This window comes from Xyrauchen texanus, chromosome 28 (genome assembly GCF_025860055.1).
Source record: "Xyrauchen texanus isolate HMW12.3.18 chromosome 28, RBS_HiC_50CHRs, whole genome shotgun sequence".
Taxonomy (NCBI): domain Eukaryota; kingdom Metazoa; phylum Chordata; class Actinopteri; order Cypriniformes; family Catostomidae; genus Xyrauchen; species Xyrauchen texanus.
Genome location: NC_068303.1, coordinates 11,363,938 through 11,389,081, shown reverse-complemented (window position 1 = coordinate 11,389,081; position 25,144 = coordinate 11,363,938). Strand labels below are relative to the sequence as shown.

The 25,144-nt window shown below is 38.1% G+C and overlaps 1 protein-coding gene across 5 annotated transcripts in view; it reads right to left on the bottom strand.

The window, feature by feature from the left end:
- The window catches only part of enah (ENAH actin regulator), a 138,378-nt gene that overhangs the window by 17,076 nt on the left and 96,158 nt on the right, over window positions 1-25,144 (bottom strand). For 3 of the 5 annotated variants that reach the window (XM_052095378.1, XM_052095377.1, XM_052095375.1), the window contains exons 4-6: window positions 23,215-23,287; window positions 8,412-8,788; window positions 1,111-1,836 (exon numbers count right to left, since the gene is read on the bottom strand). In XM_052095378.1, coding sequence (XP_051951338.1) covers window positions 1,111-1,836; window positions 8,412-8,788; window positions 23,215-23,287 — 1,176 coding nt within the window. The remainder of the gene's footprint in view (window positions 1-1,110; window positions 1,837-8,411; window positions 8,789-23,214; window positions 23,288-25,144) is intronic. The other 2 variants (XM_052095379.1, XM_052095380.1) reach the window with 2 other exon arrangements.

Sequence of the window (25,144 nt, the reverse complement as noted above, 5' to 3'; positions counted from 1 at the left end):
CTCATTGTGCAAGTTCACAATTTAGAAGTAGTGATTGCCAGATTATTTTTATTTCATGAGACTGTGTTTTTTATATTTGTTTAAGTTTGTCTAAGTCAATGTGACACACATGCCTGTCAAACACACTTGAGTTAATCACATTAGTGTGTAGAATTTAAATGTCAATCTGCATCATGCATACAATCTGTGAAGCCTAAAACCTCTACTATATACAATTCAGTGAAAGAGATGATCTTATGTCATTGCTGTTGCTCTGACCTCATATGAAAAGCTCTCTTTAGTTAAAACTATGATGAAATATATTCACAAAAATGGCTTACCTTTTTATGACCTTGCCAAGGACAAACAGTCATTTTAATTTTCTTTTTATATTACATTTTTAAAAACTGTCTGTCTCTTTTAAGGATGTTTTTTCATGAAACAAATGTGTGACTGAATAATAACCAAAGAGGATGTGTGTAGGGTGATGGCCAGTTATAAACCAAGTTAAGATTACTGTTCCTCAACAGTTCACTTGTACATGTTAAAGGGATAGTTCACCAAAAATGATAATTCTGTCAAACCCGTATGTCTTTCTTTTGCAGAACACAAAAGGAAATGCTCACTTTCACTGCATCTTCTTTAGATAAAATGAAAGTGAATGTTAACTGAGGCAGTCATTTTGTCTAACAGATGAAAACATTTTCATTTTTGGGTGAACTACTACTTTAACATCCACTTCTTGACCATAAAACAATAAACAGGAGATGGTTGTAATATACGGAAAAAAAGTGATGATACTGCTGTTTTACAGACTCAATAGACTCAAAGTCCATGAGAGAGAGTGGAGATGTGTTTTCATGCCATGCCATACAAACGAGCATCTATCAAACCAATGATCATGGGAAACCCAATAGATGCACAGACATACAAAGACAAAACAGCAAAACTCTAGAAAAAATCAATTTCCTGAGGCTTCAGGGACTTTCATATCAAACTAGCAAGCAATCGATAGTTGAAGCCAATTGCAGCCACAAGCCGTGCATGTAACCCAGCTCAAAATGGCAGGCCCCCTCCTTGAACCACGATTAGTGGGTTAGTGGAGGCGGAGTGACACAGAAGAGGCCTTACCCGGCTGGCTGGGCGAGTCAGCTGGCTGAAAGAGCGGCTCTGGAGCGGAGAAGTAGGAGTCTCCCGACCCAGAGTTTAGAGAGTGCTCAGCAGAGGCAGGGAAGGCTGTGGAAGGAGAAGGGACAACAGCAGGCTGGGGTGAGGCACAAGACATAAGGGAAGCGATGGGCATGGTGGACACGGGTGAGAAGGAGTGGATGGGAGGCGGAGGGGGTGGAGTCGGTGGCAAAGAAAATGGCTGACCCGAGATGGGGGATGAGGTATGGAAGTGAAGCGAGGAAGGTGGCCCGTTGGGCGCTGTGATGGGCGAGGGTGGTTTTTGAGAGAACGGACTAGGAGCCGGAATTGCGATAACCGGGCGAGGGCCCATGGCCTTGCCAGGTGGACTGCTGATCATGATCGGTGGAGAAGGCGGTAAGGGGGTGAAGTTGCTGGTCGTCCAGACTACAGATTTGGAAGGAGGAGTTGGAGCTGGGGCAGGGGGCAGTGGTGTGGACGGAGCGGTTTGCCTGCGAGGGACGGTGGCGTAATGAGGCAGGACCGGGTGAAAGGCGGAGCCTAGCGAGGTGGCGAATCGGGAGGCTGAGTGACGAAGGGGTGGGGACGGAGGAGTTGTTGTGGAAGGTGGTGTTGGTGGAGGGTAGCTTGGTGTGGAAGGGGAGATTGGTGAAGAGGAGCTGGTCTTGTATTCAGGAGGTGGAGGCATGTAGAGGGTGCTTTCGAATGCTGAACACACCGGATGACAGGACAGGAGGTAGAAAGCGGCAACCATGCAAAAGGAAAGAACACAACATAGAGAGAGAGAGAGAAAAGGGGGGTGGGGGGGACAGAAGAAAGTGGGCAAATGAAGCAGGGAAACTAGCAGAGACCTACAAAGTCCATAATATATTCCTATTTCTGTCTATAAAGAGGGAAAACACTACAATTAGTACAATCAGTTAGCTGTAGACCAATTTATGAATTGTAAACAATAGGTTTAACTCTAGAATGTGAGCAAAATGTTACAGAAAAATCTTAAGTTAGTGTATTGGCATCATTACACACCTGCTAAATGTCAGTCATCCACTCTCTTCATGCAAAGAAAATGCTAATCAAAGTCAAAAGATAATGAAAATTGAAGTAAAACTTTAACATTTCATCCAAAAATGACACCCCCCCCCCCCCCCATTTGGCACAAAAAAGGAGATGTTAGGCTGAAAGTTTGCCTCAGTCACCATTCACATTCAGTGATTATTTTCTTCCATACAATGAAAGTGAACAGTGACTGAGACTAACATTTCCTTTTTTGTTCCACAGAACAAAGTCATACAGGTTTACAAAAATATTTATTTTTACCACAAACATAACTTCACTAACTCACAAATATTGTTTGTGGAACACTATGTATAGATACAACAAAACACTTGTCATTTTTGTACTTTCTAAAGTGAAATATAGAAGAAAAAGAATTAGAAGAAACAAATTTAGCTTAACTCTTAAGAGTCAAATATTCCCACTGACTACAAAACAACACTGCCAAGTAATGGGCTGCATCCCTACATTCCTTCAAAATAGAACAGTCACAAAATCCACTTCTGTAGTGCAAGGGCTGCATAATGTAGCACAATATTGCAAGGGCAATATTGGCCGAAATAATAGCCAGATACTTTGTAAATAGTGTAATATTAGCATATGAATAGTCTACTGGAGGCCCGCGGGCGAAATCCGGCCCGCTAATCATCTTTTTCTGGCCCTCCAACTGATTTTTTCAAATCAAATTTCCTCGCCGTTTGAAATACCAGATCACTGTTTGCGCAGTTCATAGTGGCGTGTCTCATCAATCAGTGGTTAGTTTAGCAATGCTCTAATGGAATGTGCAACAGCATTCAGCAGTCATCAGTTGTCCAGATCTTAGTGTGTTTAAGCTTTTCTGGCAATAGTTTATTTACATTGCTTTTCTAACCGCAGTTGTTATAGAAATGTTGTCAGCACATATGCACATCTCAGGCAACAAAAGATAAATCAATGATGAAAACCAAAGCGTTCAAAGAAAATGCACTGAAAAGTTTGCTTTTATTCACTATTCTTGAATTGTTAAACGGGCCCGTCTCATCTGTGCAGGGTCTCGTCAAAAAGTGATGATGTGGAACTGAACCTGCAAATACCATTTTTGAATTTGGTTCTACATTCAGCTGTGAGTCATTTCTGTTTTTTCTTTGAGAGTTACTACTTCTTCTCCCTTTGACTACCTCCAGCACTAATCTTCCCCTCACTGAATAGGGTGATAATTTATGGAGAAAATGGAAGAACTTAATGAGGGCAGGGGGGGGGGGGGTCCATAAAGAAAATAATATTTCAACGTATTCTTAAGTAAACATGATATTTCTACATGGCCATTGTTTTCATGTGGGTTGATATTGTGAGATGGCTTTAGCAGATCTAAATGTTCCTCCTCAATTTTCATAATTTGTATAAAAAAATATAAAACAAATAGCCCTAAAATGTTTAAATGATTATTATGTTTTGTTTATTAAATTATTTAATTTTTTTCAAAGTTGATAAAAATTATTTGTAAGTTAAGACACAGTTCTTATGAAGGAATTATGGACAGACCTTAAAACATAACAACTTAATGCAGTATACCCAGTGACAATTTTTATATAAATAAACACAGTTTTAAGGGTGTTTAAGTAGCACGTTACTTGCGATGAAAGTGCTAACTAAGATGAATATTTAAAAAATATTGGCCCACACAAATTTTTCATCAGGGTAATCTGGTCCACGCAAGAAAGTAGTTGAACAGCCCTGGTATCTACTACCTCCACCAAGTACTATGATAACATAATTCTGATCCTAGTAAAATGTAAATTTTTATGTAATGTTAACTAGTTACAAGTAAGATTATCTCATCTATAATTAAACTATCATTGTTTTGATTTTATTATTTAAATGGGGTTATAACAATTCTTATATATTATAAGGGAAATTATGACTAGAACCTAGATTAGCAATATAGCACACTGGACTCTACTCACTACTTCTTATTGCACACAAATCTGCACTTTTGTTAAGTAAAATTGAGTAAAGAAGAATGGCTTAAATTTAACATGCTCCAAGTTCACCTGAGGTAACACTAACCACCCTCGTGGTGACTTCACAAAAATCTCAATTATCAACCAGCTACAACAAAACAACAATAGTCATAGAATTTAACATAGAATAGAATTCAAACTAAATAAAAGTTTTAATAATAATAATAAAACCTATTACTTTACAACAAACGTTCCCTTCTTTGACCAAACAAACATATGCCATATGTTTCCACTCTAGTGATTCTTGCAGGCAGCCGGCAGACACAGATGCCCTCCTGCTGCGTTAACCACACCACGCCCTCTGAGCACTCCTAAAACACACAGGCAAACATGAAGTATCATGCCCTACATTCAGGTCATCTCCTCATTAACACATCCCCATGTTTGATGATCTTACTCTTAAAGTATCCCTTATTAAATACAACAGATTTTTGAATCCTTGATTACAATAAATAGTATGTGACCTGATTACTTCCATTTCAGTTGCCTCCTTAGCCTTTTCACACTATTCGTTTTGACAAACAGGTCACATGACCCGTGATGTAATGCAGTACATTCACACTGAGTGAATTAACAAAATACTTCCACTCTTGAAGCACTCATCCAACTTTATTAAATGAACTTGTGACCCAACTAGTGCTACTGATTTTGCCCACATCCAAAAAGGACCTTGGGGTGTTTATATGATAATTTAGCCAAAACAACAAACAAAAGACAAAACAAAAAATACACAATACATCACTCAGACAAGTTACTGAGTCAAGACAACATCTACTAAATATACAACAGCAATGTTGGAGAATTTCATTCAAGTCAGTGTAATTAATCAACTCGGAACAAAACATAATGAGCAGCATCCTATGAACACAGCAGCAAAACCACCACTGACTGCAAACTAGCTGTACATGTTAAGAGAATGGTTTGTAAACATTTGTCACCTGAGCTTTCAAATTAAAAATAAAATAAAATCAAGTTTATGTCAGGGGCAGTGTTGGGGAAGCTACTTACAAACTGTAGTTCACCAAGCTACAAACTACACGTACTGTAATTTAAAGTAGTTAGACTAAAGAGAAGCTACCCTTTTAAAAATGTGCCAGTATCTAGCTACTACACACTACTATCAAAAAGTAAATAACTACATTAAGGAGGCAATGTCTTTTATGTGTTCCAATACTACATTTAATCAGAGTTGTATTTCCTGGCACTTTGAGTGCTTTTGAATGAATTATCAATTTCAATTAGGTTGACAGCATTAACCTGAACATTTTATAACTGCCCTAAAGTTATATACACTAACGGTCAAATGTTTTGAAACACTTGACTGAAATGCTTCTCATGATCTTAAGAATCTTTTGATCTGAATATTTGAAATTAGTTTTGTAGACAAAAATATAATTGTGCCACCACATAAATTAATTTCATTATAAAACTAAAATGTAATAATAAAAATAAAGTTTTTGAAATTGATGACTTGGGCCAAATAATAAAGAAAAGCAGCCAATAAGTGCCCAACATAGATGAGAACTCCTTCAATACTGTTTAAAAAGAATCCCAGGGTGATACCTCAAGAAGATGGTTGAGAAAATGTCAAGAGTACATGTCTGCAAAATCTAGGCAAAGGGTGAATACTTTGAAGATACTAAAATATAACACAATTTTGAATTATTTTGGATTTTGTTTAGTCACAACATAATTCACATAGTTCCATTTATGTTATTCCTTATGTTATTAGTTTTGATGACTACTATTATTCTAAAATGTGGAGGGAAAAAAAAAACATTTATAATAATGAATGAGTAAGTGTTTCAAAACTTTTGACCGGTAGTGTGTAACTCAAATTACATTCACTTAGCACTTTATTAGAAACACCTGTACACCTACTTATTCATGCGATTATCTAATCAGCCAATCGCGTGGCAGCAGTGCAATCCATAAAATAATGCTGATACGGGTCAGGAGCTTCAGGTAATGTTCACATCAACCATCAAAATGGGGGAAAATTTTGATCTCTGTGATTTGGAGCGTGGTATGATTGTTGGTGCCAAACAGGCTGGTTTGAGTATTTCTGTAACTGCTGATCTCCTGGGATTTTCTTGCACAACGGTCACTAGAGTTTACTCAGAATGGTGCCAAAAACAAAAAAATACATACAGTGAATGGCAGTTCAACAGACAGATCTTCTTGTTGATAAGAGAGGTAAATGGAGAATGGCCAGACTGTTTTGAGCTAACAGAAAGGCTACGGTAACTCAGATAACCACTCTGTACAATTGTGGTGAGCAGAATAGCATCTCAGAATGCACAACAAATTAAATTTTGGTGGATGGGCTACAACAACAGAAGACCACAGTGTTCCTGTGAGTGTATATAAAGGACAGCATTCAATGAAATATTTCACCTTAATTAGAAGAGCTTAAATGCTGCACAGGTTCTCAAATCGGTAAACCTTTTTTTATTATTTTTTTTTAATATAATCGGTCCGTTTGCATGAACCGTTTGAACAATACAAATCACTTGGATTGTCATGCTATGAAAGTGGCATGTTAGTGAAAAAAACAACACTATTTTGAAAACTGCAGTCACGCTACTGAAAAATGTTGCAATGTTAGTAGCATATATAGTTACTCAAGTATATAATCAGCAAAAGCTAGTCTTGCCTTCCTTTTATTTTTTTTATCCCCTTTTTTCTCCCAATTTGGAATGCCCAATTCCCACTACTTAGCAGGTCCGTGTGGTGGCTCACCTCAATCCGGGTGATGGAGGACAAGTCTCAGTTGCCCCCACTTCTGAGACAGACAATCTGCGCGTTTTATCATGTGGCTCGCTGTGCATCACACCGTGGGTCTCAGCACGGGAGGCTCATGCTATTCTCCACGATCCATGCACAACTTACCATGCACCCCATTGAGAGAGAGTACCCTCTACCCACCCTAGCAACTGGGCCAATTTGGTTGCTTAGGAGACCTGGCTGGAGTCACTCAGCACGCCCTGGATTCGAACACACGACTCCAGGGGTGGTAGTCAGCGTCAATACTCACTGAGCTACACAGGCCCCTTATTCTTGCCTTCCTTGAGAGCTTCTGAGAGCAAGTAAAATGAACAACATTGTTCTATTCTTATAAAGGGGCAAAAGCTGTAAAGATTTACAATCCAGTTTTCTGTTATATTGACTTCTGCTTCATAAAATCGGATTACTAACATGTTCATGTGTAACAGAAGCAGCTGAGTTATTGGTAATTTAAAGATCTGGTTTGTGATGACCCACACCTGAGTAATCTATTCTGAGTAATCTAAACCTGAGGGGTTTCTGTGAAACTATGAATCTTGCTATATGCAAAGTATTGCATCACACATAAAATGACAGCACCTGACAAAGCCTGAGGCCTGACCTCTTTTACACTGTTTGTAGAATAAACAACCCTTCCCCCATATCTAGGAGACTTAAGTCAAGCATACCACTGCGGCTTTAATACTGGCCCTTAAATTCTGGCTAAAAATCGTCACCTAAACTCTCAACGTGTGACACCCTGGAGTTCTGGCAGGTTACCTTTAGCCTAATGGGTTGCACACAAGGAACAGCATGAGGAAAATGTGGATATAGTATGTGTATCCCTAGCATTCCCTAAATTTCATCACCTTTCAAGCTGTTAATTCAGAGTCGTCCAACATACTAACAGATGGACACGTTTGGAGATGTTGTCCTCTTTATATATTAAGACGAAAAGAGGTAGTGCTTCCTTACTTCACATGAAGAATAGCTTGACATGAAACTAGAATTACAAATGTGTGTGCATTATTCGTATGTACTATATTTACCAAATTCACTAAACAATTTTTGAGCTGGATCTGATATGCTTTTGTTTAAAAACAAAAACTATTTGTTCACTATTGTCTCACTCTTTCTCAGTTTCATCTGCCTAGCCAATATATCAGTCCATCACCACTATAAATATAATTTACTGCAACAACAACAAAATCAAACACCTGAACGCCTACTTCCCTATTAGGAAAAGCTATTTTAAGGAAATTTCAAGTGTGTAACAATCACAACACCATAAAAAATGATTTCTAACAGCATTTCAGGCAGATCCATGCTAAGCACAGTCTATAACAGAAGAAAAGCCACCTGTTTAGGTAGTTAGTGTTTAAACCTCACTCAGCTACTGGCTCCAGTACATCCATCTACTTATCCAATCTGTGATAAGACACTGGAAAAGATAAAGATGCTCACCGGCGTTGGAGATGCGTCTCCCTCTCTCCCAGTCCATCTGCTCTCTGTCCAGCTGCTCTTGGTGCTCCCTCTCTTGTTTCTCTCTCTCGGCACGCTCGCTCTCAATCAGCTCGCGCTCAGCGCGCTCCTGTTCCTGTCGTTCCCGTTCTAACTGCTCCTGTTCCTGACGCTCCCTCTCCTGGCGTTCCTGCTCGGCACGTTCCCTCTCGAGTCGTTCCCGCTCCTGACGCTCTCTCTCAGCATGTTCCCGCTCCAGCATCTCCCGTTCCTGACGCTCCCGCTCTAGCCGCTCTCGCTCAAGTCGCTCTCGCTCCAGCCGCTCTCGCTCCAGCCGCTCCCTCTCTTGCTCCTTCTGACGCTGGAGCTCCTGCAGCTGCCTGAGGGGACATAAGAGCGAAGGGGAATGCATGAGTGCACACTGGACCAGATGGGACTGGGAATTAGAGCAACACAAACTGTCTAACCTGGAGGTGGATGAGTAGTCTAATTAGATATAAGTGAGGCACTATTGTTGCGTAACAGGGTGAATATGCAAATCACTTTAAGAAGAGGTTTTCAAACTTTACAGATCCTGGGTCCTTCAACCCAGGCTCTCAGTAAACCCAGGGACCCCCAACACATAAAAATTGAGATTGTCTTAGTTACAGTTTATAGTAACTGATTAAAGCTGAAGTATGTCATTTCTGTGCCACCAAACAGAATTGCAAAAATAAACAACATTTTTGAATACACCCTCGGTCTGTAATGGTGTCTGGGCTGCTCTTACAAACAGAGCTATGTTTGAAAGCGTACTTTCTCAAGTTTCTAATCTGGCGTCCCAGTCAACTGCTAACAAGTCCAAGTCCATTTTTTTATGACTGGAGTACAACGAAACTTGATTTTCCATCTCTGTTAGATTGATAGTTTTGGTGATTTTGGAAATATTAAGTTGTTAAAATTGATTGGGATAGATTGAATCTTTAAGAAAGGCTTTTAGCTGAAAAAATACCAAAATGATTTGCCTGCAGAATATATCACAACTGGGATACAGGCAGATAAGTACATCACATCATACACTAGAGGGCAGCATGCCCAAAACTGGTCACAAGAGGTGCGAGAAGTGCCAACTTCAGCATCCAGATCAGCTTGTGTGCAGATGTTCTGCTAAGTAAGTGTTTATGAAAGATTTGCTTGTCAGTCCTCTAGTGCATCCAGCACATCCTCATCCCCAGTGTTCCAGTGTGTAATTACATTAGTGGACCAGATACATTTAGAATGTGGACAGCAGGGACTGCAAATGAAGTAACATTTTTTTTGGTACAGTGGCTGCAGCAGGACAGAAGGACTTTGCTCAAAGATGTGGGGCAGAACACAGCATTGACTAATAACATTCATAAATAAAACCAAATCAAATGCACCTAGACTAATGCCAATACAAGTATGACTTGGTTTTGTATTTTACTTAAGAATGCAGCATTAGTCATTTTGTAGGCTACATGTGGACTGAGATTGTCCATAACATGCTATCTTGTCACAATATTTTACTCTAAAGGAATAAAGTGAATGGTGACTAGTGGTTGTCAAGCTCTAGAAATTTCAAAACAAAAACACCATAAAAGTAGTCCATGAAACTTTTGTGCTACATTCCAAGTCTTCTTAAACCATACGATAACTTAATGAGGGAAAAAAGGTCAGTTATAATTCAGTTGTCATTATTCACTGATAATCCTCTCCTCTGCTCTCTAATATCATTCAAGTTTGTGTATATTCCAATATGGTGCATTAAGATTGAATCAATCGATGCCAAATGTAACTGGTTCTATAATGTGCATAATGGCAAGAAAGAGATTTTAGAGCAACAGATGAGGGGAGGTCTTTCAGTTTCCCTTCTTGAGAACCATGGTTTTTATACACTAATGTTATGGAAAGAAAATTATGAGTGAATGGTGAGTAAATTATAAAAGTTTATTTTTGGAAGTTGAACTATACGTTTAAGACACCCACTTTAACCTTTAGCTAAATTAAATGAGCTCCTATTGTGAAAACGTCAGCAACAGCTCACTAAAACCACATTTTCAACCATATTTTAGCCGGCAGAATGGTGCAATAGGAAACTGAATAGGTGAGAAATAATCAGAAATCTCAGATGCTTGACATTGGGAGTTTGCATTAAATGAGGTGAACCTGCTGGCCCTATCCATTTGGTGGCTAACCTCCCACAACCTTTTGAATGAAAGGGTGTGCATGATGTCATTTCCTGGAACCTTGCCAGGTACGACTTCTATACAGAATGACAATCATCACAATCTGACAAAGGCCAGCTCAGGTGTGGTGACATCATGCCTCCACATGTTTCCATGGAAGAGAGCAAGATGGGAAAAACACACCCAAAATGTGAAAGATCCCTATAAAAGTACAGGTTATTGTGCCCAAGGCTCCAACAGACGCAGTCACACCTGCTCAAACTTTTGCTTGTCCTCTGAATGTCATTTAAACCCAACTTTTATATCTAGGATTAAGTTAAACCTCAGACTGAAGCAACAAGGCATATGCAAGACAATATTCCAACTCATCATCATACTTTATTAAAAGTGTAGTGAAACTGAAGTTAATTTCCCCATTAAATATCAGATCAGTACCAAATACTTTGCATTACAAACACTGCATTTACAGTCACATGTACAGATGATTCAATTCTGAACAAAAACTAATCCCTTAAAAATGTGTTCACAAAGCTCCTTAAAAATTACAATAGTCAACTGATCTTTTGCTAAACCCCACTTTGAAAACTTTAATCAGAATGCATGCTGTGAATTTAACTATGTATATTAACATATATAACATCAGGACACTGAGACACAAATGCTCTATAGACCCCGCACAAACATATGCAGGTGAAAGTTTGAAAGCAGCCGGCTGTAGTCAAACAGAATGTGTAAAGAATTGAGTCAGAACTTGGTACTGTTGGTACTTTTAACAGGTGGGTATTCAAATATAAAACTAAGCAGAGATTTCATGGCACTCTTTACCCAGTTTGGTAACTGCTGTATTATAGTGAGTATGCTGGAAACCGTTCTGTTCACACTAATGAAAAAATTTTTAAATTTGGTCATAAGATCAACATTTTACTTTGGAATTATGCTTTAAAAAAAAGTTTATGCACTTTTTTCATTTTACTGTTCTAATAAATAATATCTTCTACATTTATACATATTGTGTCTATTATTGTTTCTGGATTTTGCATATGAAATCCCAGAGATTTTACAAAGTGTGTTACTAATAAATTATAAATAAACTATCAGTTTTTCATATTGTCGTTTTCCAATAACCAATATGCCAATGGTTTTATTTGGTCAATATTTGACCCATAAATATCGGTAGCCAACACATCGGTGCAACCGTATTTGTATATAAATAAAGTGCATTCATCCATTCTGATTAGCAGTCTCTACAGTTCTGAAGTCACACGTGATTCCAGCCCACATAAGAATAATATCTATTTAACTGTTTTCTAATTTATGAACAGTTTATTTATCTGTAAAACTTGTCTGAGCATCATTAAATAAGCAGGGTGGAGCTTAGTGAAGGGTCCATTCTTATTTTCTGAAACCAGTACTGCAAGTGCAGTTGAGATTAGTACAAACCCCACAAATATATACAGCTGACCGGATATCTACATGGGCTAGTATACTACTATGAAGATCCTCTGAAAGGAGCTTTCCACATGCTTGGTCTACTGCCTGAGTTCACCATATCTGCTCACTTTAGTTGTCTTATTTCTGGGTTATTCTTGCACCTGGGTTCCCAGAGGGTGAATTCCAACCAAGCCGCTCCACTATGTAATACCATTGAAGCATGGATTGCTGAGAGTGTCCACTTCTACAAATCCCAGCTGAGCCTGAACCATGCTCTCCACAATATAATTAAAGAGTAGAGCAATCCTCGTTCATGTCTGCAGTAATGCACTACCCCCAAAGACCAGGGCAGCCATAGTGGAGCCTGCCATAATTCAACTCCTGAGTAGGGTATTAGAGCATGTTTCCTCCAGAGGCAAGCGCTGACAGAACACAAAAAATAACTGTGCTAAAACCAACATTTGATATTAGAGGCCTATATCTAATTTTAGCCAGGTTCACAGTGACAGAAATTAATGTGACAGCGAGATCACCAATCTCTGTGCTGCTGTTTGTAGTAGGGATGTTCATGTTTTTCTTAAATCGACTAATCGTTATTTGTCTAACCATTCTAAAACAAACCCTGTAAAATTAGATTTTTTGTTTTGTTTACCTGTCCTTTATTGGAAGCCTTTCTTATGGGGTGTTTACATAAGACGAATTTTTGCATTCAAAAACATCTAGATGGAAAGCAACATAATGTAACAGAATGCAGTTGTCTTGAAACAAGTTTTTAAAAGTTGGACTATTTTTTACTTGAAACTGTAACTTAAAAACATATCGCTCCTGAGCTGGATGTTCAAAAACATTAAATTGTCAAAGACATCCATCTGGTCATGTAAGGCTGCAGTTAAGGCGCTGTAAAGGGAATTAACTAAAAAGATGTAACTTTTCCATGAGGGTTTTGGTTGCAAACTGTCTAAGTTCATCAAACTTGAACTTTTGTGCACAGTGTTGGCACAGCAGAATGCGAAAATCCTTTGCATGAACTTGTGTTTCCAGTCTCCCGCTTTCAGATGGAATGGAAGCAAATAGAGCGCAAAGTGTAGTGTGTTCGTGGATTAACAGCTAAAGAACAGCACTCTATTTGCATGCCAATTAAACCACCACTGTTAAAAATATCCAAACGAATAAATATCTATGACAAAACTGAGTTGTTGAATTACTAGTTAGCAATCTTGACCCATCCCTAGGTTATAGGGTTTTCTACTTGACTGCACTATCCAACTGCATCAGGCAGAAAATCACTGTCTGAACTCTAATTTGTAGTCACCACATTGCTGCCCTACTCATTTGCTTAAAGATGAAATTTGCTCTAAATTGTTGCATAGTTCATGTTGCAGCATGTTGCAGGATATCGCCATATCCCATTGGAAATTAAAGTGATTTGCATTGTCGTTGTGTGAACGCCCCTTTAGAAGGAAGATGGAACATGAAACTTATAGGTCGGGTATGGTTTAAAGTTCATGAAGAAACTGCCATGTAATCCAATGATCCTATGGTCGTAATAGGGCAAGGTGAAGAGGTCGTAAATATCAAGTGCTACTTGTTTACGGAAGCGGCCATGTTTAAAAAATAAACTCTAAAAAAACATATCTTCCGTTTGAACAACAGGAAGGAGAATTTATGGGATCAAATGTGTGTGCTACTTGTTTCTTAAATACGAACGATGCCCCAGACCTGTTTGCAAGTGTTGCTCACTTCACACCATTTCTGTTGAGCGATTTATTTACGCGTAATCCTATCGGACACATTCGCATTCCCTGGCATAGAAGATCATAACATACGGAAATAACGAGCAGCACAAACACTTAAAATTAGAAGCGGGCCCTGCTCTGTGGCGAGAGAGTGGAAGGGGCTGAAATATGGTGTGGAGGGGATTTAATCAACCCAGACTGCTAAATTGAGTAAAGTTGGTTTTCGTTTGTATCACCTCTTTCAGATCATGTTGTTCTAAGGAGAAACAAGCTCTCTGGTTCATCTACATTTCTATGCATTTATGTAATAGCCCCTTTCAGCCAAGTATTCAAAAACAGAGCAGAACTGGTGGTCTATGTTTAATGTTCTTAAAGGTGCTATGTATTTTATTTTCCAACTGTAGTGACATTATGGAGCCTCTCTTGGATTTTTCTCATATTTTGGATTAAAGAATAAAATGTCATAGTGTCCTCCAGAATCTTTTAAAGGAAAGCTTAAAAGGTGAAGTATTTGCTTATTTGGAAATGTTATTGAAGGGTCATCCCTTGTTCAGAAAAAAACAAGTAGTCCTGCCCCATACTCATGCCATTGGTTGAGCCATAAGTTGACATATCAGGCCGAGCAACATACAAACAATGCAATACTTTGCACGTATGGACCTTATGAACTGCTTACATTATATCCTTGTACAAAAATACAATTCACCTTTAAAACGATAGTTTAGACAAAAATGTACATTCTGTAATTGAATTTACTCATTTCATTTCGTTCCAAATCTATACGACCATGAAAAATAGATGTTAGAAAAGGTTAAGGGACATTCTCAGTCCCCACATTCTTTGTATGAAAAAAGAGCAACATCAACATTCTTCAAAATGTCTCAATAGAATGTGCACCACAGAAGAATGTCATGAAGGGTTTGGAACATCATGAGGTTAAGTAAGTGATTTTCATTTTTGGGTACTATCCCTTTAAGACAGACCACAGAAGCCAGCAAGTCAACACGGTCCCTTTAAAGAATAATGATCAAATTGCAGGCAATGAACAAAAACAAGATTCATTTGGAAATCTGTGCTAATCTTTTGGTAATTGTGCTACAGTCTTGAGTATTCGGAAAATAGAGAAAATTAAAGGGGAGGCAAAATTTTGTTACGTCTTTGCTCAAACATCCCCATTCTTCCACATGGAATTAAGAGATGGGAAACATGCAGCAGATCCATTTATTGGCGTCTCCTTTCCTGACATCAGTTACCAAGGAAACAGTAGCTGAGGGAGTGTAGGCGGCTCACAGCCTGATTCGGAATGTCTTCCAACAATTTACTACAACAGATTCTAAACAGCAGTATGACTTTATTGGATTTAAAAACAAGGAATAATAGAAATAAAAAAAACAAAAAAAACAGGAAAAATAAAGTAAAAGAAAACCAAGTCAGGAAAGTTTTCTGTGTTTTCTAAAGAAAATATACACATATATAAAATAATATTAGGGATGCACAATCTATCCCCTATTCTGGCATCGCTGCACTGGCTACCCTCTCCAATTTAGAGTGCAATATAAGATGTTGTTGTATGTTTTTAAAGCCTTACACAATCCTTAAAGCCTTACTGTGAACTTTTTGTCAATCGTAACAACCATAGATTTCTTAGATCGAATAACCAGCTACTTCTTAATGTTCACGGGTAAAGGAGATTTTGCATTCTCTTTTTCTTTTTTTTTTTTATACTTTTACTACCAAAATATTCGCCGATACAGGCCACAGTGAGCTGTGAATAATGGGTATCAGAAAAAATTCCATATCGGTTCTTCCCTAAAAAAAAAAATACAGAAAATGTATATATTGCACAGAAAAATATAATTATCAGCATCATTTTAATATTGCTCAAACTTTTATTAGAATTTTTAACAAACTATTATACTTTGGTACATAACTTATATAAAAAACCTGAAAATGTGTTGTTTGTTGAGGAGACGGCATACTATTTGAGTAATACTCACAACTTTCCCTGTCATATGATAAAACATGCAAAAAAAATCCCATAGACTTGTACTGGAGTCACCTCAGCAATGTCTTGGGACCAGACTAGCGAATACATAGCAACACACTAAAACAATTCAAAACAACTTAGCAACCCCATATCACAACCCTGGCAACCACCCACAACACCCTAGCATTGTGGCAATAAATTCTGTGCACCCAAACACCACGCAAACATCACAAAACGTAAAAATCTAGTAATGCATCAACTACAGTAAGTAAAATAAGAACAAGTCACTGGAATACAGAATATTTAAAAACCTAAATAAATAATTGAATGTGGAAAACTGCCATATGCAATCAAACAACGATAATAGACCATTCTGAGAAAGCAAGCAGAATGTGCACCATGTTGAAATCCTTTTGGCTAGTGCTATTCCCTCTGTCCTGGAAAGGCCCAGTGATTTGGTCTCTATGCTGAGTTTAAACTAACCCATATGGTGTCTTTTACAAGGCTTCCTTCAAATATTTCAACAGATTTGGGCTTGGCTCACTGATTTCCTTTTACGCAAAAGGAAGAACCTCTTCAAACAGAGACGGAAATTTACTACATCCTGAAATCAGTCTGAAACATTATGTGGACTTTAGCCATATCAAGGTCATTCTTAAAGAAATTAGAGACATCCAAACACATTATTGTGCTGAAGTATGAAGAAGTGGCGTTGAGTATGACAATCAGCTGTAAATGATGCTATCAGTCTGTTAATGTGGTAATGACTCTATTCTTGTCCTGCTTGCGAGATATGGCGAACAAAATTGGCTTTTGTGCCTCCACCTGACAGATGTGCTGAGAACCGGCAGCGCAGCAAACCTGTGGCTATTTTTAGACTCCCATTATGCCACTTCATATCTTCTTAATCAAATACCAATAGCGTACATTTTTAGCACACTGAAAGCTTGTCGACCCACATGTCATTGCGGCTGTGCTGGAGGAAAGAGGTGGAGTAGGTAAAGAGCTCTGAAAAACTGAAAGCTAAAAACTCATATCTATATCTTTGTTCATGTAATCCTTTGGAAACCATAATTTGTGACGTCCTGGTGCCCAGAGAGATAACCAAATATGTATTTTCCCCACTATATAAGATGAGCATGAAAGAAACAAATGTAGCATGTAAGAGCACAAAGGTATCCACTTTGGACCGAAAAGCATATGCAGAGTTGAAGATAGAAGTTCACATACACTTAGGTTGAAGTCATTAAACTAATTATTTAACCACTCCACAGATTTCATTTAAGCAAACTATAGTTTTGGCAAGTTCTTTAGGACATCTACTTCATGCATGTCAAGAGTAATTTTTCCAACAATTGTTTACAGACAGTGTGTTTCACTTTTAATTGACTATATCAGAATTCCAGTGGGTCAGAAGTTTATATACACTAGGTTAACTGTGCTTCAATCAGCTTGGAAAATTCCAGAAAGAGACGCATTCTGTCTCCTAGAGATGAATGTAGTTTGGTGCAAAAAGTGCAAATCAATCCCAGTACAGCAGCAAAGGACCTTGTGAAGATGCTGAAGGAAACAGGTAGACAAGTATCTATATCCACAGTAAAACGGTTAATATATTGACATAACCTGAAAGGCTGCTCAGCAAGGAAGAACCCCTGCTCAAAACCCAGCATTAAAAAGCCACACTTCAATTTGCAAGTGCACATGGGGACAAAGATCTTACTTTTTGGAGAAGTGCCCTATGGTCTGATGAAACAAAAATGTAACCATCTGGCTATAATGACCATCGTTATGTTTGGAGGAAAAAGGATGAGAAAACCATCCCAACCGTGAAGCATGGGGATGGCAGCATCATGTTGTGGGGCTGCTTTGCTACAGTAGAGACTGGTGCACTTCACAAAAATAGATGGCATCATGAGGAAGGAAAATTATGTGGATATATTGAAGCAACATCTCAAGACATCAGCCAGGGAGTTAAAGCTCAGTCGCAAACTGGACTTCCAAATGTACAAAGACCCCAAACATACCTCCAAAGTTGTGGCAAAATGGCTTAAGGACAACAAAGTCAAGGTATTGGCAATCACAAAGACCTGACCTCAATCCGATGAAAGAACTGAAAGTGTGCTAGCTAGGAGGCCTACAAACCTGATGCAGTTACACCAGTTTTGTCTGGAGGAATGGGCCAAAATTCTAGCAAATTGTAAGAAGCTTGTGGAAGGCTACCCAAAACATTTGACTCAAGTTAGACAATTATAGGCAATGCTACCAAATATTAATAAAGTGTATGTAATCTTCTGACCCACTGGGAATATAATGAAATAAATAAAAGCTGAAATAAATATTTCTCTACATTTATCTGACATTTCACATTCTTAAAATAAAGTAGTGATCCTAACTGACCTAAGACATGTAATATTTTCTATGAATAAATGTCAGGAATTGTGAAAAACTGAGTTTAAATGTATTTGGCTAAGGTGTATGTACATTTCTGACTTCAACTGTTTAAACCACAAGATCATTTTTTAGGTCTTTCCAGAAATGCTCTTATTCAAAACATGTGAGCACTAAAAAGACTGAAACGTGCGTGGGGGAAAAATCTTGGACTTTATTTTCGAACATATTGGTTCTTTCACACAAACAAACAATCAATCAAACAAACATGGACCACTGACACATCCTAAAGAAATCCAGATGTGAAACCAAACTGCTGTTGGGCAGAAACAGCGATCTCAATGGGCAGAGTGTCTTAAAGGAATAGATCACCCAAAAATTTAAAAGATAAAAATGTTGATCATCTAACAAGGCCACATTCCAAGGTCTGTGTAGATTAGTTGGCAAGCGAGCATCCTTGGGTAAAGGAGTAAAGACCTGAGTGACTTTGACACAGTCATCTAGCCATAAAAATGTGGCCCTTGTCAAAGCATCTCTCCAGAATTAGTGTTTTGAGAGAACAATTCCTTTAAGTTTCAATTTTCTCTTTAATGCCACTGCATCTGATTGGGATCTGACACACTAATGCCATACCTATTTGAGACAGAGATCAATCAAACCAGAAAAATTGTTACGCAGTCTTTCAATCTGAAAGCGTACCATGTTATCCTGGCACATGAACCCTGCATTTTAATAGAGAACAAAATAGATGTTTTTTTCTATAGATGGATCCTATTAGTGGTAAAAAAGTTCTGTGAATAAAATATTTATTATTCACACATTTTTCAAGGTAACTTTTTGAAAAGCATTTGAAATTCCATTCTGTGTTAAAGTCCTTTATTTTAAAGTTCAAGGAATGGTTCACCCAAAAATGAAAGTTCTGTCACCATTTAGCCTACTCATCCTTTTGTTGTTCCAAACCCATATAACTTTCTTCTGTAGAACACTAAGAGAGAGGTAAGGCAGAAGGTCCGTCTCAGCTACAATTTACTTTAATTGTATCGTTTTTCCATACAATGAATATAAATGTTGGCTGAGACCAACACACTGCCTAACATCTACTTTTGTGTTCCACAAAAGAATGAAAGTCTGACCAGTTTGGATAAACAAGAGGGTGAGTAGATGACAGAACGTTTAACCATTGTTAAACCATCCCTTTAACTTGAGCAGCACTTTGACAAAATCATTAACACTGCCAGGGTCCTCAGACCCATATGATAGCACTAACAATTCATCTTCTGACATGAAGCAGACCCTCTGACGGCCGTTTCTAAATGAATGCCTCTCATTCCTGTGCCCTCCATCACAGCGAGATTGGCCGGCATTTTATCAGGTCTGCATCATGGGATGACATCAGACACTAAGCATGCACCCAGTTTCATTGACTGCAATAGCTAAATATGGCTGTGGGCCGGCATGTTGTGGCCGGGTGGGTGGCAGCAGGCCAGCTCCATTACACGCACTCAAAGACATTCTTTGAGAGAATACGAGCCCTCCACTTTCTGTCAGATCTTTCACAGACTGGGGAAAATATCCTTATAAGGAACATTTCCACTATGCACACTATGGCACCTAGCTGATGAACACAAGCTGCGAGAATGTATGAATTACTATATTTGAACTTTGTTCCTTAACAGGACAGTATCATACTAGTGTTTTCCATTGAAATTGACATATCCGATTAAGAAATAGTAGGCTATAACTCAATATTGAGGGAAGGCCAAAGCTATTTATCCCCCTAACTGCAACAATAACGCACCAAAATTTCCACCACTATTTTAATAAACCCAAAAAACACCCGGTAAAGACAACTTGATAAACACATGAATGTAAATTAGTCTCCAGTGTATTCAGAAGCTCTCTTATACCAAGCACCCTCCTCAGGCATTTCATTATGCTGTGGAGCACACACATAATCGCAAACCCATCCAAACAATGTTTGCTCTTCAGGATGCACAGCATTGTCCAAAGATGTCCTTGCTCTGCACCAAACATTCAATGTTTAACTGACTGCAGAGGCTCTGCAGATGAAGCCGGTTAAGAACTGACATCTTTTGTGAAGCAACGAAATAGGAGATGACCATTGCTGAGTCATTATCAAAAGACAGATCATGTTCAGTATTTTACCGGGCGTTTCAGACTACAAGTAGGTCTCATGAAATGATGATACATCATTGATGGAGAAATGTTTGTGTGTGGGGAAGATCATCACTATTCATCTAATCTTCTATTTTTTATGCAAATCTATCGATTTGCTTCAGAAGACATTAATTGATTGACTAGTGTCATGTGGATTACTTTTATGCTGCCTAAATTTGCCTTTCGGACTGTCAAATAGCCAGCAGTCTAAATGGCAACCATTTACATGCATTGTATGGACAAAAAAGCTAAATCCTTAACAGGACAGTCGTTCATGTTGATTGAAAAATGAATATGAAATGAACCAAAGTTTCTAACTATTTGAATACATCAAAAGGAGTGCTGATATTTAATTTTCTGAAATTACTGAAACAGTTTTTACTCCTCCACTTGTCTGTGATTTTCAGTCTGTGCATTTCTCACTGACATGCATTGATCCTGGTTGTTTTTCAAACAAAAAACTGATCCAATTGTGTCTAAATTGTCAGTCACTCAATATTAATTTCTAAATATACTGTTTTAACTGCTACTTGACTGGTCTTTTTTTTATTATTATTCAGTTTCTATTTTTCCACTTAACTAATTAAAAATAATGTCTGTAATTTCCTCATCCATTGCCACCTGCAAGCCATACAAAGCTCCCTTGCAATAACTTGTTAGGGGGCGGATGCCATCCAGCTGTTGCAGAAACGCAAACAGACAAACACATTAACATACAAACGAATGTAATTCGTGTTTCAATTATACTTTTGCATTCTTATGAAGCTTGAAGAGGTGGTCACCATATACTGTCATTGTATGACATCACTGACAGCAAGATTTTTTACAAAATCCCTTTGTTTTAGAAAATAAAGTCACATGGTGTTATAACAGCACAGGGGGGAGTAAAAAACTATTGAATTTTCATTTTTGGGTGAACTATCTCTAATAACAATTTCAACAAATCATTATTTCATACCCATTTAATTATTTATTTGGTAAGTAGCCATGTAATAAGAGGAATATTGTACAGTCAGCTGGTCATTATGCCAAAATAAACCCCTTTGGGGTGATCCAATACACCTGATCAACCTGTTTTTTTTTTTTTTCATCCTTGCGATAATGACCGGCTGACTATAGATTATATTGTAAAGCTTTATCTTAGTAACCCCCCTATTTTAAGTACACTTTCAATGACAAATACACCTAATGAATAAGGTATTACTACAATGACACTAGTCACAAAATATTTTTTACACAATACAGCCGTGTCCAAAAGTATTGGCAGTGATATAAATTTTGTGTTTCGCAAATATTTCTGCTTCAGTTGTTGTGGTGTTGATTCACATTGTTTCTAGATTATTGTGTAAAAAATCAGATGCATTTTAAATAAATGCAAAAAGCTTCATTGGCCAACTTTATCACAAAACCTTTTTTTTTTTTGGTCCTGGCACAAAATGACCAGACAACATCATTTCACTAATCATATCAGCAGCACCTGTGAAAGTGTGAATGAGTACTAGTCAGGTGAAATCACTCTATCATTCTGATTGGATTATAAGAGCAGACCAATTGCTATAAAAGGAGAGAAGCGCTTCCAATCATTGTGTTCTTGTTCGCAATGGTTACCTCTAAAAAGACCTGCAGTCATCATCGCTTTGCATCAAAATCGTCTCACATGCAAGGAAATTGCTGCAAAGAATATTGTACCTGAAAGAACCATTTACTGGATCATCGAGAACTTCAAGGAGAAGAGGTTCAACTGCAGTGAAGAAGGCTTCAGGATGACCCAGAATGTCCAGTAAGTGCCAGGACAGTCTCCTCCTGAGGAGTCAGCTATTGAATCGTGTCACCACCAGTGCAAAGCTTGCTCAATATTGGCAGCAGTTTGGTCTGAGTGCATCTGCACGCACAGTGAGGCAAAGACTTTTAGGAAATGTCCTGGTACAAGAAAAACATCAAGGACACACTGAAATTCTGCAGGAAGTACAAGGATTGGACAGCAGAAGACTGGAGCAAAGATATTTTCTCTGATGAAGCCCCCTTCCGACAGTTTGGGACATCTGGAAAATCGATAGTCCGGAGAAGAAAAGGTGAACGCTACCATGTGTCCTGTGTTGTGCCAACAGTGAAGCATCCTGAGACCATCCATGTGTAGGGTTGCTTTTCATCCAAGGGAGTGGGCTCTCACAATTCTGCCCAAAAACACTGCCATGAATAAAGAATGGTATCAAAACGTCCTGCAAGAGCAACTTCTCCCAACGATCCAGATGCAATTTGGTGATGATCTGTGCATTTTCCAGCATGATGGAGCACTATGTCACAAGGCAAGAGTGATAATGAAGTGGCTCGGAGATCATTACTTTGAAATCTTGGATCCGCACCCAGGCAACTCCTGGATCTTAATCCATAGAGAACATGTTGTCAATCCTCAAAAGGCGATTGGACAAACAGAAGCCCACAAATTGTGATCAAATCCGAGCACTAATAAGTAAAGAATGGATCGCCATCAGTCAGGATTCGGCCAGAAGCGGATATCTAGCATGCCAGAGTGAGTTGCAGAGGTTATGAAGAACAAGGTCAACACTGTAAATATTGACTCTCTGCATAAATTGAGTGTTTTTGCCAATAAAAGCCTTTACACTTATCATTGTTTTCCAGTATACCATAGAAACATGTGAAAACATTTTCTACAAATACTGAAGCAGCAAACTTTGCGCAAAACAAAATTGATGTCACTGCCAATACTTTTGGCCATGGCTGTAGTTGTTAGTACATAGTCTGAGGCTTCTTTTAGTTAATGCACACTGAATTAGCATTAAAATATCTGAAACCCTTTGTGGAATACTACATCACATACTTTTTACTCGTAGTCATTTGTACAGGTTACTGAAGTCAGTGTCTGTACTGCTAGCTCTTACCTTCTTTGTATCTCCAGCTCCTCTGGTGATGGCCCATTCTGCACCTGAGGGGTCTGTCTTGGCAACAGGGGGCCTGTGGAAGCAAAATGAAAAATCTGGAATAAACATCCAATTGAAAGACATTCGAAAAATGACTAAGGCTTAGAAACCTGATCAATAATGTAAAGTGAATTGGACAGGCCCCAAAAATGTAAGGCAAGACATGGTTTCAGTGAGAGTAATGTTCATTTAGCTTTAAGACAAATTGATCTGGTGTGCTGGAGCTAATTAGAAAATCCATTACTGGTGGTTCTAGGGTCAGTGGATGTCACAAGAACCGATGACAATTTGATGTCAAGTCACAAGACACACAAGATCCAATGAGGTTTGATGTTATCAAAGTAGATGCCATATTGGATTTCATAACTGTTTATTGACTATCAATGATCTGACTAGATTTTATTTAAGAATAAAAAACTGCTTACATTTTGGTCAGTTCATCATCCAAAATGATATGTCATCAGAAGACTTAGAATATGACTTTGAATATGAAATATTTAGAATATGTTGCATGGACTACATTTATCACACTTTTGGGTGGCTTGTTTAGTGTTATAGTGAATTGCTATCTACTGCCTTTGTAATTTATTCAGTCAATGGTACATTCATGAAATAATTTCCTTTTGTGTTCTGCAGAAGTCAGTCATTTTGGCTTGGAAATACATTAGGGTGAGTGAATGGCCGAATTTTCATTTTTGGGTGAATTATCTCTTTAAGCCCCGGAAACCCACCCCTAGAACTACTCATGGGTTCCACTTCAATCACCCTCAAACACAAAAGCAGTCATCTTTTTAGTGTTTCAAGAGCACTTAATGTGTAGGAAAGTGCACATTTCATAATTTATCATTAAACAATCTATTGTTTGAAGTAGTTTGAACATTGACATTTTTGATGGAAAACAAAGCCTTGATTGTCTTATTTTACACAGTTTGGGAGTCTTTTGCTTTTGCCAAACAGAGTTTGTGAAGAACAGAACCTTAGCACAGTGAGGGAAAGGTCTGAATGAAAGCTTAGCACGAACACAGGACAAGTCTCCGGCGTGACATGTTTGACTAATCGATCAATGCAGCATTGTGCAGGTGAGAATGGTCTGTTTACAAAGTCTGGAGGGGTAAGGACCTCTCTGTGCCTCATTACCGACTACCTCTGCCCTCCACCATTTCCTGTTTATTTGCTTTACACAGCAAGGCATTCCAATAAAAACATTTTTATGCTTAAACCTGTTTAATGTAAAAAACGTTTTTCTGCAGTTAGATCACTTCAGTAGGGGAAGGAAACTCAAAGCAAGGCAAGCTATTTTCCTGTGATAAGAAGGAATATATAAATAATAGGGTTGTCATGATAACATTTCAGTAGTTGTTACCAATCCCAGTAAAATTTCACAATTCTCGATACAAATTTCAAAACCACAACAAAGATGGATAATATGCTACACTGCAAAAATGTATTTGCATTTTCTCCAGCTTATGGGGTTTTCCAAGTCACAGATACTTCGAAATGTGAATTACTTTAATTTACATCAACACACATGCTAGACTAACAATATTCCCCCAAATGTTGTCAAAGGTAAAGATTGCAGTTAACTACAAAAAGGTTGTACAATTAAAGTTCTCATATTGTGTATTGATAGTTGGCTGAAAAACATGTTTCCTTAAGATTTTTTAAAATAAGGTAAACAATCCTTTATTTTTCTTTAAAAGGTAGCCTATGAAATGTTCAGTTGATTATTTCCCCATGTCAACATCAACATGGTGTCATTACATTTTTAAATGAACTTTAAACAATTGCTTTCAATATAGCATTGTATTTTTTGTAATAAAATGAAGTGCTTCTATAACGATTCTCACAGCATTATCAAAAACAGAACAATGGTGTTATTTTTTGTTGAATA